This window comes from Capronia coronata, assembly GCF_000585585.1.
Source record: "Capronia coronata CBS 617.96 chromosome Unknown acBCG-supercont1.3, whole genome shotgun sequence".
In the NCBI taxonomy this organism is placed as follows: domain Eukaryota; kingdom Fungi; phylum Ascomycota; class Eurotiomycetes; order Chaetothyriales; family Herpotrichiellaceae; genus Capronia; species Capronia coronata.
Genome location: NW_006912895.1, coordinates 67,923 through 95,865, shown reverse-complemented (window position 1 = coordinate 95,865; position 27,943 = coordinate 67,923). Strand labels below are relative to the sequence as shown.

At 52.4% G+C, this 27,943-nt stretch overlaps 7 protein-coding genes across 7 annotated transcripts; 3 read left to right on the top strand and 4 right to left on the bottom strand.

Annotated features, from left to right (window-relative positions):
- Nucleotides 1–379: 379 nt before the first annotated feature.
- Nucleotides 380–1,264, bottom strand: A1O1_03317 (uncharacterized protein; the record flags this gene model as incomplete). Its single annotated transcript, XM_007724222.1, has 3 exons — nucleotides 380–409; nucleotides 456–941; nucleotides 1,025–1,264. The coding sequence occupies 3 exons, from the start codon at nucleotides 1,262–1,264 to the stop codon at nucleotides 380–382; spliced, it is 756 nt and encodes a 251-aa protein (XP_007722412.1).
- Nucleotides 1,265–8,075: 6,811 nt separating this feature from the next.
- Nucleotides 8,076–9,365, top strand: A1O1_03316 (zinc-finger protein CreA/MIG; the record flags this gene model as incomplete). Its single annotated transcript, XM_007724221.1, has 1 exon — nucleotides 8,076–9,365. One exon carries the CDS (start codon nucleotides 8,076–8,078, stop codon nucleotides 9,363–9,365), a length of 1,290 nt encoding a protein of 429 aa, XP_007722411.1.
- Nucleotides 9,366–13,502: 4,137 nt separating this feature from the next.
- On the bottom strand, nucleotides 13,503–16,740 carry A1O1_03315 (uncharacterized protein; the record flags this gene model as incomplete). Its single annotated transcript, XM_007724220.1, has 2 exons — nucleotides 13,503–16,413; nucleotides 16,463–16,740. 2 exons carry the CDS (start codon nucleotides 16,738–16,740, stop codon nucleotides 13,503–13,505), a joined length of 3,189 nt encoding a protein of 1,062 aa, XP_007722410.1.
- A 666-nt stretch (nucleotides 16,741–17,406) lies between these two features.
- A1O1_03314 (molecular chaperone DnaJ) lies at nucleotides 17,407–19,055 on the bottom strand (the record flags this gene model as incomplete). The annotated part of the gene is made up of 2 exons (XM_007724219.1): nucleotides 17,407–17,602; nucleotides 17,650–19,055. 2 exons carry the CDS (start codon nucleotides 19,053–19,055, stop codon nucleotides 17,407–17,409), a joined length of 1,602 nt encoding a protein of 533 aa, XP_007722409.1.
- Nucleotides 19,056–19,562: 507 nt separating this feature from the next.
- On the top strand, nucleotides 19,563–22,901 carry A1O1_03313 (lon protease like, mitochondrial; the record flags this gene model as incomplete). The annotated part of the gene is made up of 2 exons (XM_007724218.1): nucleotides 19,563–22,679; nucleotides 22,734–22,901. The coding sequence occupies 2 exons, from the start codon at nucleotides 19,563–19,565 to the stop codon at nucleotides 22,899–22,901; spliced, it is 3,285 nt and encodes a 1,094-aa protein (XP_007722408.1).
- Nucleotides 22,902–23,507: 606 nt separating this feature from the next.
- Nucleotides 23,508–24,899, bottom strand: A1O1_03312 (uncharacterized protein; the record flags this gene model as incomplete). The annotated part of the gene is made up of 1 exon (XM_007724217.1): nucleotides 23,508–24,899. The coding sequence occupies one exon, from the start codon at nucleotides 24,897–24,899 to the stop codon at nucleotides 23,508–23,510; it is 1,392 nt and encodes a 463-aa protein (XP_007722407.1).
- A 602-nt stretch (nucleotides 24,900–25,501) lies between these two features.
- On the top strand, nucleotides 25,502–26,725 carry A1O1_03311 (uncharacterized protein; the record flags this gene model as incomplete). Its single annotated transcript, XM_007724216.1, has 1 exon — nucleotides 25,502–26,725. The coding sequence occupies one exon, from the start codon at nucleotides 25,502–25,504 to the stop codon at nucleotides 26,723–26,725; it is 1,224 nt and encodes a 407-aa protein (XP_007722406.1).
- Nucleotides 26,726–27,943: the final 1,218 nt, after the last annotated feature.

Here is a 27,943-nt window from a genome sequence, read left to right as displayed (position 1 = left end):
GCCGAGGCAGAACCATTCCTCGGAGACTTCTGTGAGTTTACAATATAAGACAAAACACCATCAGATTTGGTAAAAATTATGGATTCTGAGATATGAACATCTCGTGCTAGTACAGAACCTGTGCCCACGTGTCCCATTCGATGTTGTATTGACTGCAGAACTCCTTCACATGATTCCCAGTGCTTTCAACCACAACGCCTGTCGCCCGTTTATGAGTAGGACATGAGCACAATGCTCGTTGGCAGATATTAGAACAGCTCAGGAGTAACTGGTAAACCCTGCTTTTCGCAAGACCCCATCTTTTCCCATAATGAACAACGTTTTGGACCATCTCAAGCTCGAAACCTCAGCCTGAATCCGACTTCTCCCCCTGGTCCGTCTAACTTTCTGACTTCGCGCCCATGACTGCCTATAAAATATCCTGTCCCATCACCCCTAGACCCTTCCGTACTTACTCCCCGGCCGTTCTGCTGAACCACGTAGATGAACCTCGCTATCGTGTCGGCTTCATTCAGTTGCTGCGCATTGAAGTGCTTGCGAACAGCCGTGGCGAGCTGGGACGCTGGTTCACGGGGACCAATGTAAGTCATGGACGACGAAGGATCTGTTTGTTCAGATACAGGGTCAGGAGGTTCGATGGATTTGGCCACTGAAGGAGCCGTCCTTGTTGGCGGCTCAGCTCTAGACTTTTCCTTCTCTTTTGCTTTTGCCTTGGTTCCCTTACCAGCCCCGTTCCTCTGTCCTTGCTGAAGCTTGTGGTCGTGGTGTCTTTGCTCGCGAAGCTTGCGCCGAGCTTGCACCACAGAAGGTGCTCGTAGAGCAATATCGGACGAAGTATACGTCAACTCCGCATGAGGGTGGTTATATGCCGAGGGAACAGATAGGCGATGCGCGATTCGGTAAGTACGGAGGATGGATGTGGACATGGTGTTCCATTCCGTCTGCAAGCGATATCGCCGGTTAGCCATCTCTCCGAGTGCACCGCGGCCCGATGTGCCTTGCATGCTACTAGACCAGAACTTACCCGTGGAAGGTTAGGGTCTTTATGGTCAACGTCTGTCGGTGCAGCTGCGACAGAGCCAATACCGTTCGTAGCGGCCTTTGTCGCAGTCGTCGAGGTGTTCAGGTTCGACGCAAGTCGCTTTCCCTTGGCCACGCCCGACCCGCTGGTTGGCCCTAACGCCGCCTTATCCTTCTGGTTTGTGACAGTGCTGGACGCTTCGGATCTGGAGTCATCGATGTTTCGCGGCCGCGCAGGCGGCATGGCGGGTTGGGTGTCTGACTTGATGATACTCTTTTGTATGGAGACTTTAGGCTCGTGTTAACAACAGTGCAGGTAGCGAGGACGATCCCTGCTCTCGATTCATGGGCAAGGACTGAAGTACCCAAAGGGCATTCTTTTCCAGAGTGATCGCTTTGCAAACACAGATAAGACAGGTATAAGCCTGTTACCAGGCATCTGGAGCATGGTGTTCGAATTGTGAGTCTCAGGGACAACACGCAATCAAGCGCAGGCAAATTATCGACGTGCAGTGGTTCGGCACGGAGAATAGAGGATGATCTCATAGGACTCGTAGCAGCCAGCCAAAGGGAGGAGCGGTTAGCACTAACACGGATGGGTGCAAGGTGCAGAACCGGCAGGCTTACCTAATATAGTTAGTGTTTCTATCGGGCAATAACGGCCTCCATGCCGCGGGCCCTGCAGAACGTGCACGTGATGGCACCGAGGGTGAGGTCCGCCTTACCTCTGATCTGCCTAACCATTATTCACAAGAGGCCTCATGAGCGGCATGTACCTTGCATCAACTACTAGTATCGTATACATACCCAAGGTACCGTAGGGTACTTGAACATTCATCCAATGGTCCTCCCAAATCTTGGCCTCGGGCGAAACCTATACGTGAGGAACTTGGTCCATCTATGCTTATCCCTACGATCCGGTCGAGGTTACAAGTTTGCAGGCAGCGCCCTTACGAGAAGCTGGTCAACTCTGGAGTTGGGTATCATATTCCGGCCCTGATATTGGGCAGACGCCAATGCATGTCAACGTACCTAAGGGCGATGTCCCAACTATTTGTCCCGTTTAGAAGAGCACAGCATTACAGACAGAGGATGGCATACACGACCTATCTAGTAGGTAGGTACACTAGACCGGCGGACTAAAAGCCCATTCCACATGTTGTGTTCCTCGCCAGGTATGTGTATTCAGGTTCAGGACGTCTGTTGAACACAGGAAATCTCTCCACATCTAGCCCTCAGCGCCCGCTACGCGGTATAGGATTAGGATGTGGCACAAGAGCGGCGGTCACAGGGCCTGCTATTGTCCATGTGGACCGCCTCAATTCCTACAGGGGTTTTCAAAGACATGTAGAAGCATGTTGCTTCGTTGTGTGCACAAGCTGACTCTGAGACAAGATGGTGAACAGCGAGGTTCCACTGAGGTGACTGTCGAAATCGAGATGTGCTAAAATGATGGAATAACCTCCAAAAGTACGACGAATCCACGACCAGCCTGGAATGACGATGTGAGAAAAATTCTTTGCATCCAGACCAATCCAAGATCAATCCCAGATGACAATTCTGTTGTACGCGTGGGCAAAGATGAGGGCTATTCGTTTCACTGTCTCCAAAAACTGGTGATAAACCCTTGGATGCGGGACTTGGTGCTGGGCCACGCGGCGTCTTTCACATCAGGACTTGAGAAGCTCCGGCCATTATCGTTCTCAACATTCGACATCTCGGAATAATCGTGGCGAAGGGTAAATCTCAGTCATGAAACGTTGGTTCGCCGCAAGTATTCTGTGCAATGCCGGGACGCTATGAAACAAATTCCGGTACAGGGCCTCTGAGAGAAAATGTCGGTGTCAAGGTAAGTGTGCCCTTCCGGGACCCCTGTCCAAATATGCTAAGCAGGCACCACCTACCATGGGAGGTTTGCCTCATATTGTACTCTATTATTGAGACAAGGCTCCCCAACAAACCGAGACTTTGCCGCCGACGAGTCTCAAAGTCACATCCTAGTAGGAAATTTGCGGGGCCGAACTCCTCTCGGGCTTTCTAACGCCGACTGCAAGTTTTGTTTACACATGATTTCACATGGCAAAGACCACTGCACTCCGCACCCTCAGACACAGTACTATCTGTATGGCGGGAATATTATTAAACACGGATGCCCAACCTACGGAGCTCTGACATGTGAACACTGACTGGTGAGAAGGTGACATTAAAACACGGACGCTACTAGTCCTCCACGGAATGGCCGAATCCGGAAGTCCCGCGCGGCATTTTCTTCAGTCTCGATTTTTGCATTATTATTATCGCAGAAATTTTCCTGTCTGTCGGTTTCTCTTCTTGACCGGCGTTCTCGATAGGTTTAGTTCCACCCGCAGCAGAATTTCAACTGGGGTGTGGACTTCAAGCATAATGACGAACTTAGGAGTCGGGCAGCCTAGGGCGAAAAGGTTCCTCGGTGAGCCTTGTGGGAGCCTGACACGTGGTAATCTGGACAAGCAGCTTCAATAATAAATACAGTGGAGAGGCCCGCCGCCATACATGCAATCGGTTGGGACTGGGAGCCGCTTCGGTAGAATGGCGGTAAAAGTAATCTCGAGACCCCTCTTTCACGTATCCCGCTCCCGTGCTCTGACAGTGGCCTGAAATACATACCTACTATGGAACAGAGAGCTCGGGATCAGTGCGGGCCTTTTCCGAAATGAAGCATTATCCGAACTCGCTCTCGCTCACGTAGAAGGTATCTTGCCGATTTGCCTGTAGCATAGAGCTGTTGGCTGTCGAAAGCAATATCAGTCATTAACAGCAACTAAACTTTACTGCGCAGGGAGAGCATGGTGGCCAGTCCTTCCGCACAAACATGGCCGGTAAATGTGCTGATAAGTACCTACCTGATGGAGGCCCCTCCTTCCAGATTCGGGATTGTTTCTGTAGTCTTCCACACGCAGAAGTTCTTGACGCTGTTCACGAAGTCACGATATGTGATGTCTAGAAACCGAGTGTTATCTGGTCTTCTGCAGCAGAGGGGCGAACATAATCAGTCCACCGAGTCTGGATGTGCGCTGGTCTCGATGCTCTTTATTACCCTCATCAGAACACCCCGCTGAGAGCGGAGACGCAACGATAAGAGATGAAATGGCCAATTTTACTAAGTGTCAGTCACTTGTCCGTTCTCTGTTCCAGAACCAACGACCTCAGTCCTTCCCCACAAGTGGATTCTGGGGAGAATACCAGGCTGAGGTCGAGCAACCTAGGGCGACGATATCGGTCGTGGGGTGCCATGTGATCAGTACAGTCAGACCACGCCGCGGAACAAGAACCAGGAACGATTGCCGCGGTGGGCTTTCGTTGAGGCGAGAGAAGCGATTTCATCGATCCAAGTAAAAGCAGCCTGCAGCCGTCGATGACTCGCAGGTGGTGAAAGTCATAATCATGACGACCTCGAACAATAATGGTTTCATTGTTAGGTATCGAGCTCTGATCAGCACAGGCAGTGCAAGCCCTCCTTCGTATCAGCATGGGCAAGTCGGTTTGGAGGTCACCCTCACCCAAGCAACCCCCATAAGCACACTCAACCTCCGTACCGATATGATAGTCCGCGTGGGGCTGACGTTCATCTTCCTACTAGTATATTATAGAACAATCCAGGTGTCTATGACATCTCACTGAGTCCTAGACTCTTGTCGTCCTGGGATATCAGTGGACGGGAGAAGTGCGAGCTGTCATGAGTAAAATGTAATAACAATATTGCGATTACCTGGTGCAGGCCACATGCTTTGGAGATGGGCTCAGGCCGCCGTGGTGTGCTCTTCACCGAATTGCACATGCACTCCTTGATGGGGGTCCACTGGCAGAGGACGAAATACTAGATGGTGTCGGTCTTCAGCCGATTTCTTCGAGCACAGTCCTATAAAGTATTGTTATACATATCAGCATTGTCTGCAGGTTTGTACCATAACGTAATCGGAATCCTTTAGTAAGGCATAGCTTGACTGTAAGTTATGCTGACGAGTTGTTGCTGTCATTTTGATATTCCATGGGCTGTGAAAGATTAGTGGGAGGAAAGAGCCGTCCGGAGGAGCCGGCGGTTCAAGTAAAGTTCTGTGTTTGAGTCTGGGGTGAGGATCCTTCTTCCGCACAATCTCCGATGGGCGTTTTCGATCGCGAAAGATTCGATGAAAAAATACCAAGGTTACAGTATGCACTGTGCACCAATAAATGATATGTGGGGAAATGTTGTTCGTACAAAGTACTCTGTAAATGGCGATATGCCGGCCTAAAATGGCATAAAGTGCTCGCGAACAGGTCCAGCCCTGCAGTCGGCATGTTACTGATGCTTTGGGTATTCTGGCTGTTGTTTGGACCTGAGAAGAACAGAGAGAATATACATCATGTCCTCGGCATGAGTTGGTATCATTAGAGTCGGATCATCATTAAGGTAGTAGTACTGTCGGCAAAACCCCTACCTACCTTATCTGAAGGATGTAAGATAGGCAGGCTCAAGGAACCTTAGGTAGGCACCGCCCGACTATGTACGCTCCTCAGGAGACACATGGTGACCTCGGGGTTGGCAGCCCGAGATTATTCAGCCAGACCGACCGGGCTCCCGGCCTTGTCCTCCACTCACACAGAGAGTCCCCTGCGTCAGTGGATATTGTTACCGCATGCCCGCGACCCGCAATACTACAAGGTACGGGGGCGGAAGCGGGAGTCTAAAAGAGTGAAGATAGCAGTATCTACTAGGTAGTACGAATAGTAAAGTACTGTCGAAGCACATGCCTCACAGCATAATCGACAGTGGGACAATCTCGCCGATGCGATGATATAGGCTTTCCTTTGGGCCGGTGAAAGACGGCTTATGGCTGAAGCACTGCCTGGAACTGAAACCTTCCAGGGCTTCGGAGGCTAAATGGGCGCTCGGGATGGCAAGTTGTGGTTCATCTCGGGCAGCGGTGCGGCCAGACCTCGGGCTGTTGCTCCCCAAGAGATTAGAGTATCCTGCTGAGGGTTATAGTCCGGAGTCTGGGTTGGGGCAAGGCGCTCCGGGGCATTCTCATGGCTTCTATGCCAGAGGCATAGTGGTTAGCCGGCCTTCTCTCGACACTGGCAGAAATAACATTAAGAAGACCGGCGTCAACTGGTCTCGTCGTCTTACGACACGGATAGTCAGATGTTACTCCGCACCTAAGTAGAGAGAGACTCCAGAGTTCGATGATGATCTGTGATGGGATCATGATCGCAGGTCATGATCGCAGGTATCAGGCATGAGTCAGGCGGGGGAGGTACCTAAGGCTCCCGCATGCCAGTGCTCCAGAGAGACATTTCCTTCCGACTTTTTATCGTGACCGGGAAAATCGGTTGAGGAAATTGATGCGCCAGACAGAAACGGGCGACTGCCTCGGAAGGGTCACTTTTCCCCCGACCTCTCTGCCGAAGGGTACATCGTACATGTCGGGCTTCCCCATCTTTTTTGCTGTGACCGTGTTCTCGCCCCCATATCTTAGGTACCTAAGGTAGGTACGTTAGATATCTACTAGTCCCGTAGTCTGTTGCGGGCGGACATGCCTTAGGTACCACCACGCCACCACCCAGAGCACCACCAACGCAAGCCAACGTACCTGGTACCTGTTACCTAGGTACCTATGCCTGCTTCAAGCTGTGTCATGATCATCCAGGCGCATCTGCGCATTGGACACGATCATCACCGGCATGTCCCTAAGATCTTTCAATTTATTAGAGTGCTACTCAGTAGAGAGTCGCCTGCGGAAAGAGCGGTTCCGTGAGTACTGAGTGTATTATTGAAAGACCCAGGCTGGTCAACTATCTACCTGATACTCTCGCTCTGGCCACCGAAACGGCGCCCGCCCATCCACTGTCAGCATCCCAAGAAAATTTCCATTAGAGGCCAGACCTTCGCAATTCACTCGCACTGGGCTTGCCACCCTGTCCTTCCCCGGATCTGACTCCTGGCCAACCGACCGCACAGAGCCATCATCCTCGCCCAGTCCTCTTTCTCGTCCGTGGCCCTCGTACAGCGGTGGCACCCAGATATAGGTTACAAGGAGACAACAAGAGACAAGAGACAGGAGACAGGAGACAAGAGACGCTACGCATCAGCCAGAGAGATCGCCCAGACACAAAGCCCTGTGCGCTTGAGGTCAAATAAAACGGCCGAGGAAAGGCAAGTGTGGGACAGGAAGTGGGCGCCTCCTCTCCAACCACTTACTGCCCACGCCGTGCTCCCAACGGAGGCCTGTCGGCCATCTTCTCCTGGCACCCGCAAGCGGCGCCGGCACCACTGGGCAGGAGAAGAGTGATCCTGGACCCATCCATCGGTCTGCCCGCGGGTCTGTTCGCTCCCCCCAACTTCCCCTAGGCTCAAGAGAGAGATTCTCAGGCCCCTTCAGCTCGTCATCGTCCGTTTCCAGCGGTGGTCCGATAAGGACTATGCTAGCAGATTCTCAGTGGGGAAAACAGACGACTGAATACTTAGGGACATATCGCCGCCAGCTCGGTATCTCCCACTTTTGTTACGACAACGCCGGAGAGACCGCACACCTGCCACAAACCCACATTCCCAGGAAATAATTTCGCAACCTCTCAATCCTCGTTCCTTCCTGTATCCTTCCGTCACAAACGAAAGGCAACCGAGAGACAGAATTCAGAACCCAATCCCTGCCGGCCCCCGGTCTCCAGTTTCCTGTCCGCATTCCCGGATCGTGTCCTTCGCATAAGCAACTGGACAGATTATTGAAGTGAACCTTCTCCCTTCTCCAACATCCACCGGCTCTCTTCAGTCATTTCTTCTCCTCCTCCCCCAGTTTCTCTGACCACACCATTACTCTAATCAACACAACCGCACACACGTCTTGCATATCGCCTGCCCGGTCTGCGTGACCACCCACGCTACCACACCAGTCCACTTCCGCTTCGTTCAGCCTGCCTCTATCCGACCCCAGGTCCGCCGCACTGTACCTCCGCCACGCCGCAGTCGGATCTTACCTAGTGGCTGATTCACTCCACGATAAGCGATCGTCTTGGGCGAACAGTTTCTCCCTGCTCGGATGCAACGCTCTTCGTCTGCAGTAGACTTTACTGCCATCCTCAATCCCACTCCTCCTTCTTCCGAACCTGTAACTCCCTCGCAAGAGACGCTTCCTACAACCACTGCCACCTCCACGAGTGCCTCAACCACCACCCAGACCGACAACAACATGGCCGCCGCCGTCAGCCTGATGCCTACTGCGGTAGTTCCGCAGTCGAACCACAACGAGGAGAGGCAGGATCTGCCTCGCCCGTACAAGTGTCCGCTTTGCGATCGAGCCTTCCACCGCTTGGAGCATCAAACGAGACACATTCGAACACACACCGGAGAGAAGCCTCATGCCTGCCAGTTCCCTGGCTGTAGTAAACGCTTCAGTCGCTCCGACGAGTTGACTCGGCATTCGCGCATCCACAACAATCCCAACTCTCGGCGAAACCAGAAGACTCATCAAGTTGCCGCTGCTGCGGCCCTGGCTGGTCTTCAGGATGGATCGAACCAAGGCTTGGGCTCTCCGGCGCATATGATGCCGCCGCCCAACAACAAGAATAGTCTAGCCAGGTCTGCGCCTGCTTCTGCCATCGGCTCGCCGAATGTCTCCCCTCCTCACTCTTTCGCTGGCATCCACTCTTCCCACGGTCCTCATGTGCCCACGCACCTAGGACCTTATGGACGAAGTGATGATCGGAATGCGATGGACATCAATCTTCTCGCTACAGCGGCTTCGCAGGTTGAGCGAGACGAGCATGTCACGAGGGTGCCCTACCAGCATCAGCATCATTTATTCAGTCACCGCTCGCACAACAGCAACGGCCGTCTGCCGTCCCTATCCGCATATGCCATTTCTCACTCCATGTCGAGGTCTCATTCGCAAGAAGGACACGAAGACGACCACCGCGCGAAGAAGTCGAGGCCCAATTCGCCTCATTCCACCGCTCCTTCATCGCCGACCTTTTCTCACGCCTCAATCTCACCAACTCCTGATCACACGCCGCTCGCCACTCCTGGCCATTCTCCTCGCCTTCGGCCCCATGGCAGCGACATCCAGCTCCCAGGTCTCCGCCATCTTTCTTTAGGCCACACACCGCTTCTGGCACCGATGGAGCCTCAAGCCGATGGGTCATACTCACACATTCCACCACCTCAGCACTCAGGCCCGTCCATCGCCGACATTGTCACTGGAACCCAACGGAAACTGCCTGTGCCTCAGCTCCCAAAACTTGGAGTTTCTGAAATGCTGGGCATACCTGCAGGGCTGAGCTCCGGCGAATCAAGTACAGCGGCATCAATCAACGGAGACTTTGGTCGGTGACCAGAAGGGCCACTTCAGGTGGTTACGTGAGTTACGGTATTTGGGCTATGGCCTGCAGTTGAGCATTCTTTTACGACAGCTACACTTCCTTCACGTTTTATATGTCCCCAAGGAGTTTGAGTCTTCTTTTCTGTGATCCACGCGGTAGATCCGCCAAGGATAGGGTTGAATGGATATCATGGAAGAATAACAGCGAGGAGCATGCTATAGACCGGACTGGATATCAATGGAATTGCGCCGTACAACTACGGCAGATAGACGGGTATATTGGTGAAGTGAATGGGACGGGACAAGGGCATCAACTCAGGCAACGGGACTCTGCTCACGATTCACAGCCAACCCCAGGTTTAGATGTGCAACTTGAGATAAACCAATCCAGCTTGTTGGCGAATCCCTGGTACCCTGCGCTTATGATTTTCGTTCTCATTGATTTCGATTAGTTGAGGAAGGACTCTGGTGCGTACCGCAGTCAGATATCTCCTTCCTCCGAGTCTCTCCCTCTGCGCAGACCAAGGCGCTCCTGCTATGTATTGTGATGCCGCCGACCTGGCAAGATAGTATATGCCGGCTGAGTCACTGTACGTGAATGCGAAGACTCCGGGATACTGGCATTTCTTCGTATCTGGTTCTCTTAAGGCTTTGCATCAATAGTCCCCATACAGGGATCTATCGAAACCTATCGTTGATTATGCGGCGCCCACCATGTCAGACTGTGCAACAACCGTCCCCCACACTACAGGAAGCCCAGGACCTGATGCGATTGCTATGATGGCTCGTCTCGACAAACAGATTACCAGATACGAGATAGGGACGCACAAGGGGGTACTGAACGATAAATCTAGGTGATTGTAACCGATCTGCTACTCATGTCGCAGACAAATCAGAAAAAAGGAACCCATGCTGTTGACTCTACACAGGTCGGTCTTTTGGGGGTTCAATTCGTTCCAGGCGACCGGGCTGCCTGTCCTCTTGTCTGCTAAATTGGACTTGGGCTGCAATCTTTCTCATCGACTATAGACTAGTGAGTTTTGCAGCGCATCATTCCAGGTAAGCGATTAGAACACAGACTGGGGCAATCGTGGAGTCCCCAGATTTCTCCTCCTCGCAGGCACAGTCTACCTACGCATCCATGGCGAACTATCGGTCCATGCTGCAGGCAGACGAGCATCGAATGTGATGACGGAGCACATATCAGGTGCATCAGACGCATCGCGCTGCATTGATCCAGCTTCGGCAATGCTGGTTTATCATACCTCAGCCTGGCCCCCCTGTCGGTGATATTCTCAATTATTTCCCAGGGCCAAGGCGACTATCGACGAAGGATCGATTGAGTCTGCAAAGCCGACCATGGTCTCTCGACGCTGCTGGATCCAGGCAAGGGATGGTTGATTGAGCCTGGCTTTGACCATGATGATGGCAGTCAATGCTCTGCCGTCGGTGTGCGACCGCATACATACCTACCTACCGAGCATACAACTATCGACTCGGGGTGGAGCTAAACACTGAGCGAAGGGTGTCTTCTTCGTGGGGTCTCGAATCAATGGCAATAATGTAATGGAACAAGTTGTGGCCCGAGTGGCACCATCATTCTCCTTTCTATCACCTCCGATCTGATCCCTCACACCTCAGGACAGGGCCAGAGATGCCATTCAGGTGCCACTAACGTGCTATTGCGCCTTATCGGACGGGGATGGTGCAGTCATAGCTCCACGAGGACAGTGCTCACAATAAATCGAGCCTGGGGCAGCAGAGGCATATGATCCCCGACACGGGCTCACCGAATATGCGATCTGGAGATCCTCAACACCTGCGACGGCATCTCGTCGACGCAATATCTTTTCGTGCGTGAGGATGGGCAATGTGATCTGCATTTTTGCCTGGAACCAGACATCGTCAGCACAGCGTATCGCACGGACAGGGGACACATGTATTCTTGCGTGTATCGAGGGGTGAAGTCTCTTTCCCCAAATCTTTCCCTTCAGATCATCTTCCTACTTTCCCCGGTTATTATTGTTGTCCATTTCCCGTCACAGGAGCCGGCATGGTACGTACCAGAGCAAGTGATCACCAAGGGGATGTTATTCTCCTCGTATTCATGCAACTCTAACCAGGACAGACGGATCCCACCACAATGAAGTGGATCTCTGTACTGGGGGCGACATATCCGGGGCGGCTAACAAATGGCCCAAAGGCTGGGGAAATTCAAAGCGTGGGCTCCCTGATCCTCGCACAGCCTACAAGTACCGTGCCCGGGTGACTGATGGTGATCTGGAGCAACCGCCAGTGCACCTCGACAACAGACAACGAAGACATCGAAATGGTGTTCACGCGGTCTTTGCAGAAATCCTACCGTTCCTTTAGCGGTGCCATCACGGGGCCTTCCAGAGCCAGCTTGATGAACTTGATGAGCCTGATGCCCAATCCCAGACTTCTCACGAGCACATGCCAGAGCTCTCGTAGCATCCCGCATGACTTAATTATGACATGCTATCTGCATGTCAGAGCAGCGCCAGAGACAAGGATGCACCCTTGTTGATTCCTGGACGTCTTTCTCCCATTTCTCCTCTCAGTGCTGGACGGCGGACGCATCAGCCACGTTATCGGTTTCTTGAGACTTTCATCGGAAAGCCGGCGACGAGCATGCAGAGCGGTGTCGACTCCGGCCAGCCCGACCCCTGGATTTCGGCTGAGTACACAGTGTGTACCGAGTCGGTTGAGCCCTCGACCTCAGCTCGCTGCGACTTGCTGAATCTCCTCAACATCTAATCCCGCGGCTTTTCTCCACCACCTGCACATCCGATCCTCCATCAGCGAAAGCCATGCTGGATGTCAGCCTGCCGCAGTCAACCCTCATCAATGCAAGGATCTTGCTGATTATAGATGTGGAGGTTTCAGAGGCTTATTAAAGCGTGACCGGCGCCTCCAACAGATGGTTAATTCGCGGTTGGTTGACGCCATAGGCGTGTGCCAGTGTGCCAGTTCCCCTGTGGCATGCATGTTGTTGTGAGAGCTGAAGACCGTCAATTGTCTCCGCTTTGATGGGAGTCTGGGGATTCTCCCCTCGGTCAATCGCAGCGTATCAAGTCTGGATTGTGACAAGTTACCACCTTGATGGCTGTGACCTTCGAAAAGTCAGGTTTTCCACGCTCGCGGCATGTCACCGGAGCACCACATCACCCGATGGGGTCCCATGGCTGTCATTGTTTCCAGTCCTCCTTTCGGTTCTTGAGGACGGTCGACCACCAAGACGTTGCGTTCTCTTAAGGTATGTTTCGAGCTGCACCTCTTGTTCAGCTATCTTTTTGTTGGTCGAGCGAAGCTTGGAAGACTTGGTGACAGAACGACGACTGAGACCTGATCTCGCCTTACAGACTCCAACAGACTGCTTTAGGTGTGCAGGTATGTACGTGAGATACTCGATCGATCGCTTAGGGCTGAGTTCGACCCTTCCCCCTTTTCCGCCTCTCATTCTTATTCTCATCCCTTCCCTACCGTTGGGTACATAAGTACGTATGTATATACTTTCTTTCTACAAGACCTCGTTCGTGGCTTGTCAGTCGAGCAACCGGAGGCTGCCAAGAGCAAGTAGACCTCGTGGAAATGGATGAACAAAATGGAAATGTTCCCCGTCCTGACAAGGTGTCTTGAATGACACTTCCGGCCCTTTTAATGAAATCCCTTCGACGACTAGTCTTGATTGACGTTGACGGTGAACTGCAAGCCGGGTGCCATTATCTCGCCCCTTACCTTCGGATGGCTTTAGCACCTCCGTCAACCTTTAGCATACTAGTAGTAAACATTGACAAAGGTAGCTAGCCCTCTCGGCCATGTCACGTCTACGAGGGAGTTTGAGCTTATGAAGAGAATGAACGAATATGCCCCTCTAATGACTACGCACCGGGTCGCCGAGCTGGAAGAGTCAGGGTTGATGTTGTCAATTTCCCCAAAGCCCAGTATGGGAAGCTTAATCTGGAAACCAGGGAAAGATTTTCCTTGCAAATGAGGATCATGCTTTGCAGCTATAATACACTGCTGATAGGGTTCTCCATGAGACATGCTCATGGGTCTGAATAGTCGTTATTTTCGGAGCCCGAAACATGCTCCCCCAATCGACTCCATTATCCTCAAACGTGATACTCACTTCCATGCGCTCAACCCTGCCCACGGGTCTTGCTCCTGCGACCCTTGACCCTGCGGTTGTGCAGATTGCGGGTTCTGCTGCTGGTGTGCTGGTCGGCCGGGTTGCGCATAGCTTGCGTATCCGCCTGGACCGCTTGCCCATACTCCTGACGGATTTGGGGGATATTGGGTCGTGGAGCCTCCTCCAGGCGGCCCAGGAGGCGGGGGAGGCGGGATGTAATGCTGCGGCATGTTGTAGGGTGATGGCTGATAGTTTTGGTATGGAGGTTGGGATTGAGGCACCTGTGGATGCGGCGAGGGCGTCGGGTATGCCCCGGACCCTCCAGGCTGGGGGAAGGCGAACGGAGGATGCGAGTACTGGGAGGGTGAAGTAAAGTTCATCGGCTGTACGGGTGTATGCGACTGAGGAGGGGGCTGGTGCGGATAATACGTGTTCATTAGCCCAGGCGGAGACGTGACTGGCGAAAATGCATAGTGCTGCTGGCCGCCTGGTTGTTGGATGGGAGATGTGACGGATCTTTCTGGGTAGGCCATGGGATTGTATCCCGTCGAGAGAGGTGCTGCTGCACCCTGAGCAAATGCATGCTGAGGTTCGGTAGGAGAAGGATTGGCCGGTTGCTGCTGGGACGGTGGCTTGAGCTGATTTGAATATCCATTTGCCGCAACAGGCGCCGGCGAGTGACGCGGTGGTATGGTAAAACGAGGATCGGGATTCGTGTTTGGGTATGATGGAGAAACAGGCGCCGGGGATCTGGACGTGTTGATGGCTGTTAGATGAGGCGGTATGCTGGGAGCCTCGGTCTGTGATGGCGATGCTGGTTTGGGCTCCATTGACAACCGATTCATCAGCTCTTGCATTCTCTTTTGCTCTGCCGCGGCCTGGCCATCGGCAGAGCTATTCTTCGTCTGCTCGATTTGATGGAGGAGCTGTGCGCCTTCTGCCCTTCGATTGCTGACAAATGATTCCACGTTCTTCTCCAAGCTGTCGACGCTTTCTCTCATCTCGTTGTAGAAGGCCTGAGCTCGCCCAAGGCCTTGTATGAGATCCTCATGAGCATTGAAAATCCTTCGGTACTTGTTCAAGACACTGTTCTTGCTCTTCTGCATCGCATCGTACCTCTGTTGGTCCGCACGTACTCTTTTGTCTTGTAGAAGATCCCCGTAGGTCTTGGTTAATTCTTTGAGTAGCGATGACTGCTTGTGGACGGTCGAGATGAGGCGGTTTTGGTGCGAGCGGAACTTCTCCAGCTCTGCCTGGAACAGCTGTGTTTCTTGATTTGCAATCGCCTTCTTGTTGAGGATGAGCACGTTGGATATATCGTCTGTGTGCACCTTTTCCTTCAGATCCTTCAAGACTTGCATGCGTTCGCGCTTCACAAGGTTGAGCTTTCGCAGCAGATCTTCGACCCGCGCAATCTGGTCGGCAACCGACAGACCACCCTCCCCATAGTCCTCATCTAGAAGACTGCCCTCGTCCGCGCTTCTGGTTGCTTTCGACCCAGAATCGGTCCGGATCAAGGCTTGTTGGTACAAAACATCGGGCTCGCCCCGCTCGCCGGCTCTTCTCACTTCTTCGAAGTCGGCTTCGTATTGTCGTGCCGTAGCAATGAGCTGCGAGTCACTAGCTGAGGCTTCATTGACAGTATCACGATAGCTTTTGATGTCGGCTCTTAGTGTCGACGTTAAGCGGGAACTCGGTTGCTGGGTCCAATCCGCGCCATATTTGGTCCGCATTTTCTCGCAGACACTCTCTTCCATGTCCAGTTGTTTCGAGCTCTTTGCCAGACTTTCCAAAACTGCCTGCTTATCCTTTTGGAGTTGTTCGAAAGCGCCATTGAATGGTTGATGCCTGGCGATTTCCTGGCACCACTGTTCGAACTCCTTGTCCACCCCCATGTCTTGATCCAAACCACCTTTAAGTACGTTCAGGCTGTGTGGAAGTTTCAGATAGTCGAGACTCGCCGCCATCTCACCGTTGGCCTGTTCGACCTTCTCCGCCTCCGATCGGATCAGCTTGGCCTTCTCCTCGTCATACATGCTGGCCGACTCGGTCACTGAAATTGGGACGATCTTTTGAAAGATATCAGGTCCGATGATCCTTTGGATGTCCTGTCCTTGGTAAAGATCGGATAGCGGAATGGCCTTCGCTGCAGGCAATTTCGTCACGGGGGACAATGACGCTTCTGCCGGGATGGTTTGGTGATATATGAAGTCGTTGTCCTTGACCAGTGTGCTTAACTTCTCTTGGACGTTTTCCATTTGTCGTCGTGTTATTGCCTGCAGCGTCGAAGCAGTGTCGGATCCAAGTCTGGACTCGGGAGATGGGTAGGATGGAAACGATTTTGCGTACGAATATGCTTGTTTGCTGGACTTTTCTGCCAGCTGCAGGCGAGCAATTGCGGAGCCCTGGAGATTGGTCTCATCCTCGGTCAAGCCTTGATAATATTCTGCAAGCGAAGACATGTATAGCGTCTTGATTTGGATCAGTTTTAACCACGAAGAGTCAAACACGCCGCGAGAATGATCCGATTCAAGTCCCTCTTTGGCTTGAGCGTATAGAAATTGTGCCTGGGCTGCTAGTTTCGCCAGCAGAGCCGGCTTCTTCCCATCTCGGATTTGTTTCTCTAAGAACACCTCTTGGGCCTGACCAAGCATGATGTAAATCAATGTTTTGACGGTGTCGCGACTCAAATCAATGGACGGCGCATGGAGGAAGTTCTCGTTGATGTAGGTGAACATGCCGGCGGATGCTTGGAAGGAATGATATGCGGTCTTGAGGTCTTTGTCCTCGGCGCGATTCTGAGCGGCTGCATGACAAGAGAGTACGGCAGAGATGTTGAATATCACGGATGCTTTCTCAAATGCCAGAGAGTGCTGAGAGGTCGGTGTGCCTCTGAATGCATCATACCTGGCCGGAATCAGCCCTTCGCTCTCAACTTAACTTGACGGTGCCTTACCATGTAAAGCTAATCTTTATATGCTGTTCGTCCACGGGGAACCTCAAATCCAGCAATTCAAGTTGTCCGTAGTATCTGTACAAAAGATCCCGTCCCGAAGCGGAGTCGTTGCTGGCACCTCTCATGTCTTGCCTCAGACGTTGCAGCGTTTGAGTCTCCTCCGAGTACTTTTCCGGATCGTCCCCATAGTTGTTGGCGATGAAGTTCTTCAAAGGAGTGATCCAGTCGATCTCGTTGGTCTGCTTCAACGGGCAGGACAGCATTGGCGCTTGAACCATCTTGACGGCGTTGATGGTTCCAAAGGGTCGATGGCTGCAGGCAAATAAGAGAACGAACGGCGGGATCGAGATCAGTGCCTACAAAGGTCGCCCATGGGAAAGACGGACGGATAAAAGGGATTCGGGTCGCGGAACAGGCGCCTAAAGTTGTGTAGCGCAGCGCGAGGCCGTGAATTGTGATAGTCTCGCGGATTCGCAGTCTCGCAGCGGATTCGGGGAAATCGATGATGTTACACCCCAACCTCCGTATCACGTGCAGCATCAGGCTGAGTTTCTTAAGGGTTCGACTCATCTACTACTAGGTATTTATCATAGATGTGTACTACGGGTTCAGTATTATACCACAAAAGGGCGTCCTTCGCAATCAGAACAAATATGTGGCAACTCAGACATGCTATTGCCCTCTCTTTATCAGACTGATTTATCATTTCACGGATGGTTTTACATTGAGTTGACGGGTATCTTCCTTAATCATGCGCGCTGGATGTCGACCAATACTGTACAACTTTTTGAAGCCAGCCGGTGGGCCATGCAAGTAACGAGCAAATGTCGCTGGATATGGACCCTTCTATATCATATCATGCAATTTGCATCCTTCGGTCGCCGATGCTGTGAAGTATAAATTAAGATGGATCGCTGATGGAGGATCTGGGAAGCCCAGTCCAATCATCCCGTGCCTGACGCTTTTTTGGGTTCATCTTCGTCTTTCGTCTCTGACTTGCCCTCTTTCTTGTTCGTGTCAGGCTCCAAGTCATCATGTTGGTGCGTCAGCTTGTGCCAGGCTGACTTCAAGAATCCCTCATTCTTATGGTCTGCGGCCTTGTTTGATGGTTTGGACGACTTGTCACTTTGGTTCGATCCTCTGTATGATGGGTAAGCAATTGGCCCGAACCAGAAACAAGAACTTACTGCTTGTATTGACTCGGGTTCATGATCCTTTTCGCCGTCTTGTCGCCCATCTCATCGGCCAACATTTCCAAGAGGGTCCGTTGATTAGCGCTCAGTGACCTGGGCATGGACACTTTAAACTCGACGCGAAGGTCGCCCGAAGAAGCGCCGCGCCCACTGAGTCTCTTCATGCCCATGCCACCCAACGTGATCCGATCACCGGTTGCCGTTCCTGGCGGTACTTTGACCTTGACATCTCCATCGAGAGTTGGGACAGTCACCTCACCCCCTAGCAATGCAGTAGTAACAGGTATTGACGCGGTGTAAAGAATGTCAGCTCCGTTCCGACTAAATCGAGCATCCGGCGCCACTCGGATGTGAACATATAGATCGCCCGGTTGGGATCTAATCTTCGGATTTGATGTCGCACCGGTTGCAGGATAGTCACCCTCGGAAGCGACTCTGAGCCGCATTTGATCTTCCACACCCGGCGGGATGTCAATGGAAATGGTCTTTCTCTGTCGCACGACGCCATTGCCTGAACATGTATTGCACTCTGAGCCTCTAGGTATAACCGTTCCAGTACCGCCACAAGTAGAACAGGTCGAGGCCATCTGGAAGCCGGCTTGCATGACATGAACCCGTGTTCCAGTGCCGTTACATGACTTGCAAGTCTGTCTTTGTGATCCCGGTTTCAGTCCTTCTCCTTTGCACGTCCCACACCGCACAAGAGGCGTGATTGTGATGTTCTTGGTCACACCTTTCGCGGCATCCATGAAGGAGATGTTCGTTTGAACCTCGATGTTGTCGCCGACCAGAATCTCCTCTTGGAACGGCGAGGGCCCTCTTCGTCCGCGGCGACCACCGGTGAATGCACCAAATAGATCTTCAAAATTAAACTCTGCTCCAAAGCCTCCGCCAAAACCAGAGAACGGGTTTCCGCCAGCTCCGCCGAAAGGATGCCCACCCGCACCAGCAGCACCGGGATCGAACCCGGCACCCTGGTCGAAGGCGGCCGCGCCGAACTGGTCGTAGGCAGCTTTCTTTTGAGGATCATTCAACAATTCATAGGCTGCTTGTGCATCTGTAAACTTCTCCTTCGCACCAGGGTCTTTATTGGTATCGGGATGGAATTTCTTCGCAAGCGCGTAGTATGCCTTTTTTATTTCGGATGCAGAGGCATCTCGGCCAACACCGAGTGTCTGGTACGGGTCCTTGGTCGCATGGGAGACCGGCGTTGCGGAGAAGAGCCGTGTCTGTCTCGATGGAAAACGACGTTTGTTGGAAGGGTTTATGGGCGTCGTGGTACTGGACAAATGTCTTGTCTGAGCCTTGCGAGCGAGATTACTGCAATGTCGAGGGCATTGTATCGATGTTCGGATTAAGCGGGGGACCGTGCCGGTCCAAGCAGCACCTGCAACACTCATAGAGTTGGTGTTCAGCTGTGCTGTATGTACATAGAGACGAGTTATTCCGCTGCAGTCGGTTAGATGGTCAAGATGTCGGACAGTGAATGGGTGTGATGGCGCAGTAGTACGTAGTATAGTACAGCGTCCAGAGTAAGAAGCGGTATAAAGCAGCGCGCGAGTCAGAAAGTTCCAGGCTTTTCGCTTCTTGGGCAAAATTTAACTCCGCTCGCCGCAGTTTCCCTTCTGGGAACAATGATGAGTTCAGCACCTGTCCGCTCTGTCCCCGAGTATCTGGATATCTGCAGTGCTGTATAGGCCCGCGAACGGCAAGACAGGCATCTATTCTTAACCCCGACGCACCACTCCCTCATCCTCCTTCATCAATCCATCTCAGCTTCCTCAGCTTCTCCATCTGGCATAGGACCTTCCTGCCCGAATCCTCTTCATCGAAGCCGAGCCAGATCAAGGGGCCGCACCTCAGCGTCCGCCACCGCTCCCACCTCGAAACCCGACATTTGCCAGAGCATGCTCCGTGGCCAAAGTCTACCATGGAGGATTGCGCTCCGGAGCAGTCAACACAACCTATGCAGGGACTGTAGGCGACAACTGATTCAACGCAATGCATTCTCCTCGTCTGCGACCGCTCGACGGTCGACACACGCTTCGTTGATCGCAGCTCGGCACGGCTTACAAATACGGGAATTCTCTTCCCATCCAGTCCGCCGGAAAGACAAACCACCTGAGGATGATCCCTCGCCGCAACCGGAGGAAGCTGATGAAAAGGCCAAAAAGGTAGCGAATGAGTTAGATGAAGCACCTCGGACTGAGGATGGCGTCGAGTCTAAAAAGCCGCCGCCTGAACCGCAGTCGATACCCCAGTCTGCCAGCCAGGCAAAGCCTACCTCGGCGGGAGGGAGTGGCGGGGAGTCACCATCATCTTCATCTGGAAGCTCTGGTGGAGGCGATGGCACAAGGCGTGGACGAAAGAGTACTCAGATATCGAAGCCGACGGTCCCTGAAACGTATCCCCAAGTCATGGCCATTCCGATCGCAAAAAGGCCCCTTTTCCCAGGCTTCTACAAGGCTATCACGATAAGAGACCCGAACGTGGTCGCTGCCATAACAGAAATGATGAAACGAGGGCAGCCGTATGTCGGCGCATTCCTGTTCAAGGATGAGTCTGCCGACAAGGATATCATTGAGAAACCTGAGGACGTTCATGAAGTCGGCGTTTTCGCTCAGATCACAAGCGCATTCCCGGTTCATGGCGACGAGCATAGCTTGACTGCAGTACTCTATCCGCATCGCCGCATAAAGATGACTGCTTTGATACCTCCCTCCACAGGTGCAGAGAAGGGTCCGTCCGTAGTCGATATTCAGCCCGTGAAAGAGGACAAACCAAGTTCTGATGGCGATCCCGAGAACAAAGGCGATGTGGTGGCAAGTTTCGAGGAACCGAACAAGGATCAGCCCGCCCAATTGACAGTATACGAGCCAACAGCATTCCTTCGAAAGTACCCAGTCTCGCTGGTGAATGTGGAGAACTTGACCGAGGAACCTTACGAGAGAAAGAGCGACGTGATAAGAGCCTTGACGTCCGAGATCGTCAATGTCTTCAAAGAGGTGGCCGGCCTTAATCAGCTGTTTCGAGATCAGATCTCTGATTTCAGTGTTTCACAGTCCGCTGGCAACGTGATTGAAGAACCGGCCAAGCTCGCTGATTTTGCAGCCGCAGTCTCTGCCGGGGAGGTGGACGAGCTGCAGGACGTCCTCCAGACTATGAATGTGGAGGAGAGATTACACAAGGCCTTGGTGGTCCTCAAAAAGGAATTAATGAATGCCAAATTGCAATCGAAAATCTCCAAGGACGTCGAAAGCAAGATTCAAAAGCGCCAACGTGAGTATTGGCTGATGGAACAAATGAAGGGTATCCGACGAGAACTCGGCATCGAATCCGATGGAAAAGACAAACTTGTGGAGAAGTTCAAAGAAAAGGCCCAAAAGCTCGCCATGCCTGAAGCTGTCAAGAAGGTTTTCGAAGAAGAGCTCAACAAGCTGGCACACCTGGAACCCGCGGCGTCAGAATTTAACGTAACAAGGAACTACCTCGACTGGCTCACTCAGATCCCATGGGGTCAGAGGAGTGCCGAGAACTTTGGCATCAAGAATGCCATGCAGGTGCTGGACGAGGATCATTATGGTTTGAAAGACGTCAAGGACCGAATCCTTGAATTCATCGCCGTGGGTAAGCTTCGTGGAACTGTTGAGGGCAAGATTTTATGCTTTGTCGGACCCCCTGGAGTGGGAAAGACATCCATCGGCAAATCCATTGCTCGTGCTTTGAACAGACAATATTACCGATTCAGTGTTGGGGGCTTGACGGACGTCGCCGAGATAAAGGGTCACCGTCGCACCTATGTTGGTGCTCTTCCTGGGAGAATCATTCAAGCCCTCAAGAAGTGCCAAACAGAGAATCCCCTGATCCTCATCGATGAGGTTGACAAAATCGGACGCGGTCATCAGGGTGACCCTTCTTCCGCGCTGCTTGAGTTGCTCGACCCTGAGCAGAATTCGAGCTTCTTGGACCACTATATGGATGTGCCTGTGGATCTGTCCAAGGTTCTGTTCGTCTGCACCGCAAATATGACAGACACAATTCCCCGGCCTCTGCTCGATCGCATGGAGATGATCGAACTCAGTGGCTACGTCGCAGATGAGAAGAAGGCCATTGCGGAGCGCTACCTTGCGCCTCAGGCAAAGGATCTCTCCGGTCTCAAAGATGCCGACGTCAACTTGGACGAGTCCGCTATTGAGGAGCTCATCAACAAATATTGTCGCGAATCTGGTGTGCGAAATCTCAAGAAGCAGATTGAGAAGGTGTTCCGCAAGTCCGCTTTGAAAATCATCCAGGACCTGGGCGAAGAAGCTCTGCCTGAATCTGAAGCGCTGACGGAGGAAGGAAAGGCTGCACTTGAAGAAAGCAAGAAGGACGCCTCGGACGTAAAGGACACTCCAGAGTCGATTGAAAAGGAGACCACAGAACACCCCCGGGTCGCCCTCAAACTACCCGAATCGGTCCATGTGACAATTACCAAGGACAACCTGAAGGATTACGTTGGCCCTCCTGTCTTTACATCAGACCGTCTGTATGAAACCACGCCACCTGGCGTTGCGATGGGCCTTGCCTGGACGAGCATGGGAGGCGCAGCCCTCTACGTCGAGTCGATCCTCGAGTCGGCTCTGTCCCATTCCAGCAGACCAGGGCTTGAGCGGACCGGCAACCTGAAACCGGTGATGAAGGAGTCGATTTCCATTGCGTACTCTTTCGCCAAACATGTCATGGCCACGCGATTCCCGGAGAATCATTTCTTCGACCATGCCAAGATCCACCTGCACTGTCCGGAGGGCGCTGTTCAGAAAGACGGTCCATCAGCCGGCATCACGATGGCGACATCCCTGCTGAGTTTGGCTATGGATAAGCAGGTTGATCCAGCGCTAGCCATGACCGGCGAGTTGACCGTGACGGGCAAAGTTCTCCGGATCGGTGGTTTAAGGGAGAAGACAGTTGCAGCCAGAAGGGCGGGATGCTCGAAGATTCTGTTCCCGAAGGATAATTGGGGCGATTGGTGCGAGTTGCCTGAGGTAGGTTTCCTTCTTCCATACTCGTTGTGTAGACCATACTAACCGACTATACAGAACATCAGAGAAGGCATTGAAGGTCATGCAGTTGACTGGTATGACGACGTGTTCGATATTGTCTTCCCCAACCTTGTTACGGAAGACATCAACTCCTTGTGGAAAGACGCATTGAAAAAGTCAAAAGAGGATAAGGAGAAGGACAAAAACCATGACGATGATGACTGAAAAACATGGCATCGGCGACTCCTTCGGCGTCTCAGAACGACCGGATCCGAGACACTTTAGACGAACATTACGTCTGGTCGGAGTCTCTCCGGGAGCAGCTTGCGAGGCTTTATAGACATGCGTTCGGCTGTCCAGTTGGCTGAAGCTTGCCTTTTGCTAACTGGTCCGCTGCAACTTGCTCCGCCCGTGATGCGTATCATACGGTCGTGGACAGGATGAGGTGGTGTCCACATGCAGCCGGACTCCATGGTATGCGTGGCGCGCATTAGCATTTGACTGGCCATGCATGGCATTTACTTGGAGATTGAACTTCATGGATCGGTGTTGATGATGGATATCCATGAGAACAGAGAAAGTGGCTGAGAGGGTATATTGAAATCTCCGCTCCGCCTTGTAAGATCAATAGAAAATAGATGGAAGGGCTAGCGCCGTCGAGCTGCATGGCAAAGCGGCAAATGGGTATCTGGTCTGCTACCACGTTTTTGAACTCCCAGACTTCCCTTCAACTGTAGTGTTTGCTCTCCTGTTGGCTGGCCGGAACGTGCTGTAGCGTCCTCCGTGCGTTCTAACGTCGGTTTCCGAAAACCCCAGAGAGCTGTGTCTGTGTTATTCCTCGTCGCCGTCTATATCTTCAACTTGAATGTCTTCTTCCTCCTCCTCCGATGTTGTGTATACACCAAGCGCATCCTCGGACCCTCTGATGCTGGCGTACCTATAACTCCTAAGAACAGCGAGTTCGTGGGTGTCGAGAATCATTTCCTCCTGCTTTTCAGAGGCGCGTCCTCCTCGAAGAAAGAGTCTCGGAAGCTGTGGTTCGTCGGAATCCGAATGCAAGCGGTCGTCGTCGTCGTCGTCGTCGTCTTCACTGTCAGCTATCTCAAGGGCCTTACGCTTATTGGACCGAGACTGCTGAGATAATTCGTCGGGGAGCAGAGGCAGTTCATTCCGAAGTAATGTGGCTCCCACTCCGTTCACTTCGCCCGCCAGCTCCTGTTCACTACTCGACATATCAAGCGTCAAAGGATAGAGACCGTGCGTCAGTATGGCAAACGGCACCGGCGTCCTGTAGACGTCCTTGCGAGCGAGTCGCTGGACCTCGGCATAGCGCAAGCCCCTGGCCTTTATTTCGGACATCTCGACTTCTTGTTCCTCGTCCGGGAAGTCACGGTACAGCATAATGCGGGTATGCACAGCACTGTCCCATGCTTGACTGGACAAGGCAGGTTTCAAAGTGGCCTTTTGTCCGCTTTTCAAATTCATTGTCGCACTGGTAAGCACCAGTACGGAGAGTCTTTTGAGGGCAGCTATTTTAGACATGGCGGCGGCCAGACTCTCGATGACCTGGAACCGTCGTCCAGCAGCCTTCTTCTCCATTTTCTCCCGGACAGCAGCTGGAGCGCCAGGTTTTAAGGATTTGGGATGCCTCGAGAACGAGCCGAGCACCAGATTTGACAAGTCGTCCACAACAATCAGGCAGGTTTCTGGCGAGGGAGAGGATCTTGCGGGATGCAAGAATAGCGCCAATAGCCTAGGTAGAGTGGAGGCTTCAAGATACGTGAACTTATCCTTGAGGGATGCTCCAGCGTCGACAGGGGCAGACGACGATGAAGATGAATCCAGTTCACCTTGCAACCGTCGCGACGCTAGTAGCTCATGAAGCCTTTTCTCTATTAGGGGAGAGCCTGTATTGACCCACAGGACATGGTCATCGTCGGAAGAGTGCATAACGTTGACGGCAACTTGAAGGGCGAATGTCGTCTTTCCCACCCCTGGCGGGCCAAATACCTCGGTTACATGCCCTCTCTGGATCCCCGGCGTTGCAAGAGGGATATCGCTTGGTAGAAGAAGGGAGTCCAAGGCGGGAAGACCGGAGGAAATGCCTTTCGCCTTGACCGACGCGTTCTGAAGGGCTTCGATACCAGAGACGGTGGGAAGACGATGTTGAGAGGGCAAGGTGGAGAAATTGTGGCTGTCTTCTTCTGCACCTCGATCCTCCATGCTGATACTGTACCACGGGTTCCCCAGGCATCGTGGAGCTACTGGTACAGCAGAGTCTGTTCTGGCCAAGGCGTGTCAAGGTAGCGGGGTCGCGGTGAAGCTGCTAAAGGTGGCAGAAGCGTGACAAACAGAAAGACAGCAGCGTCAGCGTCATGTTTGAGTCGACAAGGTGTTGAGATTCCATGCAGGCCAGTTGTCCGACTTTGCGTCGATAAAGGATTGTGGCCGTTCAAGTTCGCCTTCGACGCGGGAAATGCGAGGTTGAAGTTGCGAAGGCGCGTCGTTTCAAATGACGTGCACCTACGTGATTGCGGGCCGCGGATTGCTCAAATGACTGCCATTCTAACGTCGACACGACGCAGGCACGTTCAGCATTTCACTTCTCTCCATCAATTAATCTGATTCATTGCTGATACACATTCACCAACATTGCAAATACACAAAAGCTTTATGTCTTCTTCTCGGACATCGCTCTGCCAGTTCTACCATTAACCTTGGATCCCTCGGGCTGGCCATCGTGCACAATATTTCCTCCGAGAATGTATAGCCAGAGGACCTTTGCGGAAAGTTGAACGAAACGACACACGAAATATAAGACTAAGATGGATCACGTTGCCACCCTTGCCCTTCCTGTCCTTCTCGCAATAACCGTCATATGCGTCCAAGAGGCGTGGAGGATGCGTAACGTGCTGAGAGGCTACAAACGATTGACGCTACAGGGCGCCTCCAATATGACCGACGAATACCATGAGAGATACACTCGACCCCCGGGTACCCCCTCTGATTCGCAGTGGAAAGTCAAGGCTTTGTTTGTGCACCCTATCAAGTCCTGCGCGCCGGTCGAATTGGATGGGGCAGACGTCGACAGTGCAGGCTTTACCTGGGATAGGAAATTCGCATTTGCTGAATTAGTCAAACCTCAAACACGACTGGATGCTTCCGAAGAAGAAAAGAAACCGAGATGGACCTTTAGGACGCAACGTCAGCCTGGCTTCGAGAAGCTTGTCCGCGTGAGACCAGAGATCTGGCTACCAGATACAGCTGCTGCCAAATCGGGACATTCGGACGGGGGATTCATGGTTGTGAAATATCCCCGTTCTCCTTCTGGCCCATTTGCTGGGCTGATAAAGCTTCTTGTTTGGGTGGGAATCATGTCTCAGGAGAAATCGTTCCAAGTACCTCTGGTTCCTCCTAACAACCATAAATACCCCTCGGAGCAGGTAACCATCTGGCGGGATTCCCCTAAGTGGCTCAATTATGGCGTGCATGTCCCAAACGATTTTCGCGCCTACATTGGCGTGACCAATCCTCTGACATTGTTCAGAGTCGATCCAAAGAGCTACCGTGAGGTGCATCGTTGCGCTCCAAGAAAAGAAGAATTGGGTTATCAGTCTGTGGTTGGGTTTGCTGATGCGTACCCGGTGCACCTTCTGAATATTGCTTCAGTCCGAGATGTGGCTGAAAGAGTCAAGAAGGATATCCCACGTTTTTCGGCGAGAAGATTTCGTGCCAACATTGTGGTTTCTGGTCCCAGCGCCTACGATGAGGATGACTGGAAGAAGATCAAGATAGGGAATCATGTCTTCTTCTGTGCCTGTCACACCGTCCGATGCAGGTTACCGAACGTCGATCCTGATACCGCGGAACGACATGCAGTCGAGCCGGACAGAACACTGAAGTCATTTCGATGTATCGACGACGGCGATCCTCGCAACGCTTGTTTGGGGTTGCAGTTGGTGCCGGCAGAATCTGATGTTTTCCAAATTCAAGCTGGAGATGAGATCCAGGTCATGGAAAGAGGTGAACATCATTACATCAAACAGTGAATCCTGGTCTTTCTCGCTAAGATCTCAACTGATATCGACGAAGTGGGATAGTTATAACAACGATTCTGGATTCTGCCCATCCGTTGCCAATGGAAATCATCTTCCTTGCCCGCACGCTATGGAGCCATCCTGGGAACGGCCTGCATCTGCCTGCTGTTGGAGATCTGCCTCTCCTTCACGCCGCCAAAGATACTGAAAAGCCCTAAGAACCAACGGTGGTCTTGATCGGTGTCAATCCGATCAGTACTGGATTGGAGAACTGGGCGGGGGGATCAGGTTCGTGCAGGTCTCGTCCAGATACGAGCATCTACCAGAACTGTCCCACGAGCCTTGCGCCTCAGACGTTATTACGGGGCTCGGCAGAATTCATTGGCCTCGGCTTCAGCATATTCGCTACAATCATTGTGTGCAAGAGATTTGGTAGTCCTATCATGTAAGTCTAAGATAGCGTTGCGATCAATAAGTTTTTACGGACTGCTAACTTGGATCACTAGCAAATCCTGTTCCGTCGTTATCGGGTTGCTGGTTGGATGTTTCATCGCAGCAGCCACCAACTATTTCGACGCCTTAGGGATCAAGAGCGCGAAAGCTGCTTCGTTCATCTGGGTCGAACCGTTCCTCTTGTCCCATCAGTGCCCCAACTCTGCCCTGAGGACCCCGGGTTCATGAACGGATGTCGACTTGGAGTCGAATGCGGGCACCGCCGTAGCAAAAGATGATCATCAAGGATGAGTGATTTGTGAGATGGCGGGTGCCTCAGGGGAGGGGCGTGAAGTTAGCGGGTTGGTTCAGAAGGCTTTTCTTGTGTCCTCAACAATCTATCACAGGGTTGTCGCCGACATCTCTTCCATGTAACGGGAGACAGTCAGTCTAGCCGCCATGTATATATTTCTCGTCTCAGCTACTGAATATAGCCCCATAGCTCCATACTCGGGGATGTATCGACCACCCACCTCTTCTCTCGCTCTCGAGAACAAGAACAAGAACAGAACCAATCCTGCGGCGGAGAAGTGCCGTTACTCATAGACCGTTTTATAAGAGCCTTGATTGGCGCAATGAAGATGAAGATGAAGATGACAGCCCAACCCTTGCGCACCGGTCAGCCAACCAGCCCTTCTCGGATTGTTTGGGTACATGATCAAGGACCAGGTAACGGGCCAGCCTTCTGGTTTCGAAATGTCCTCAGTTGGGTTTACCAGGCTTCAAGATCCGGTTACA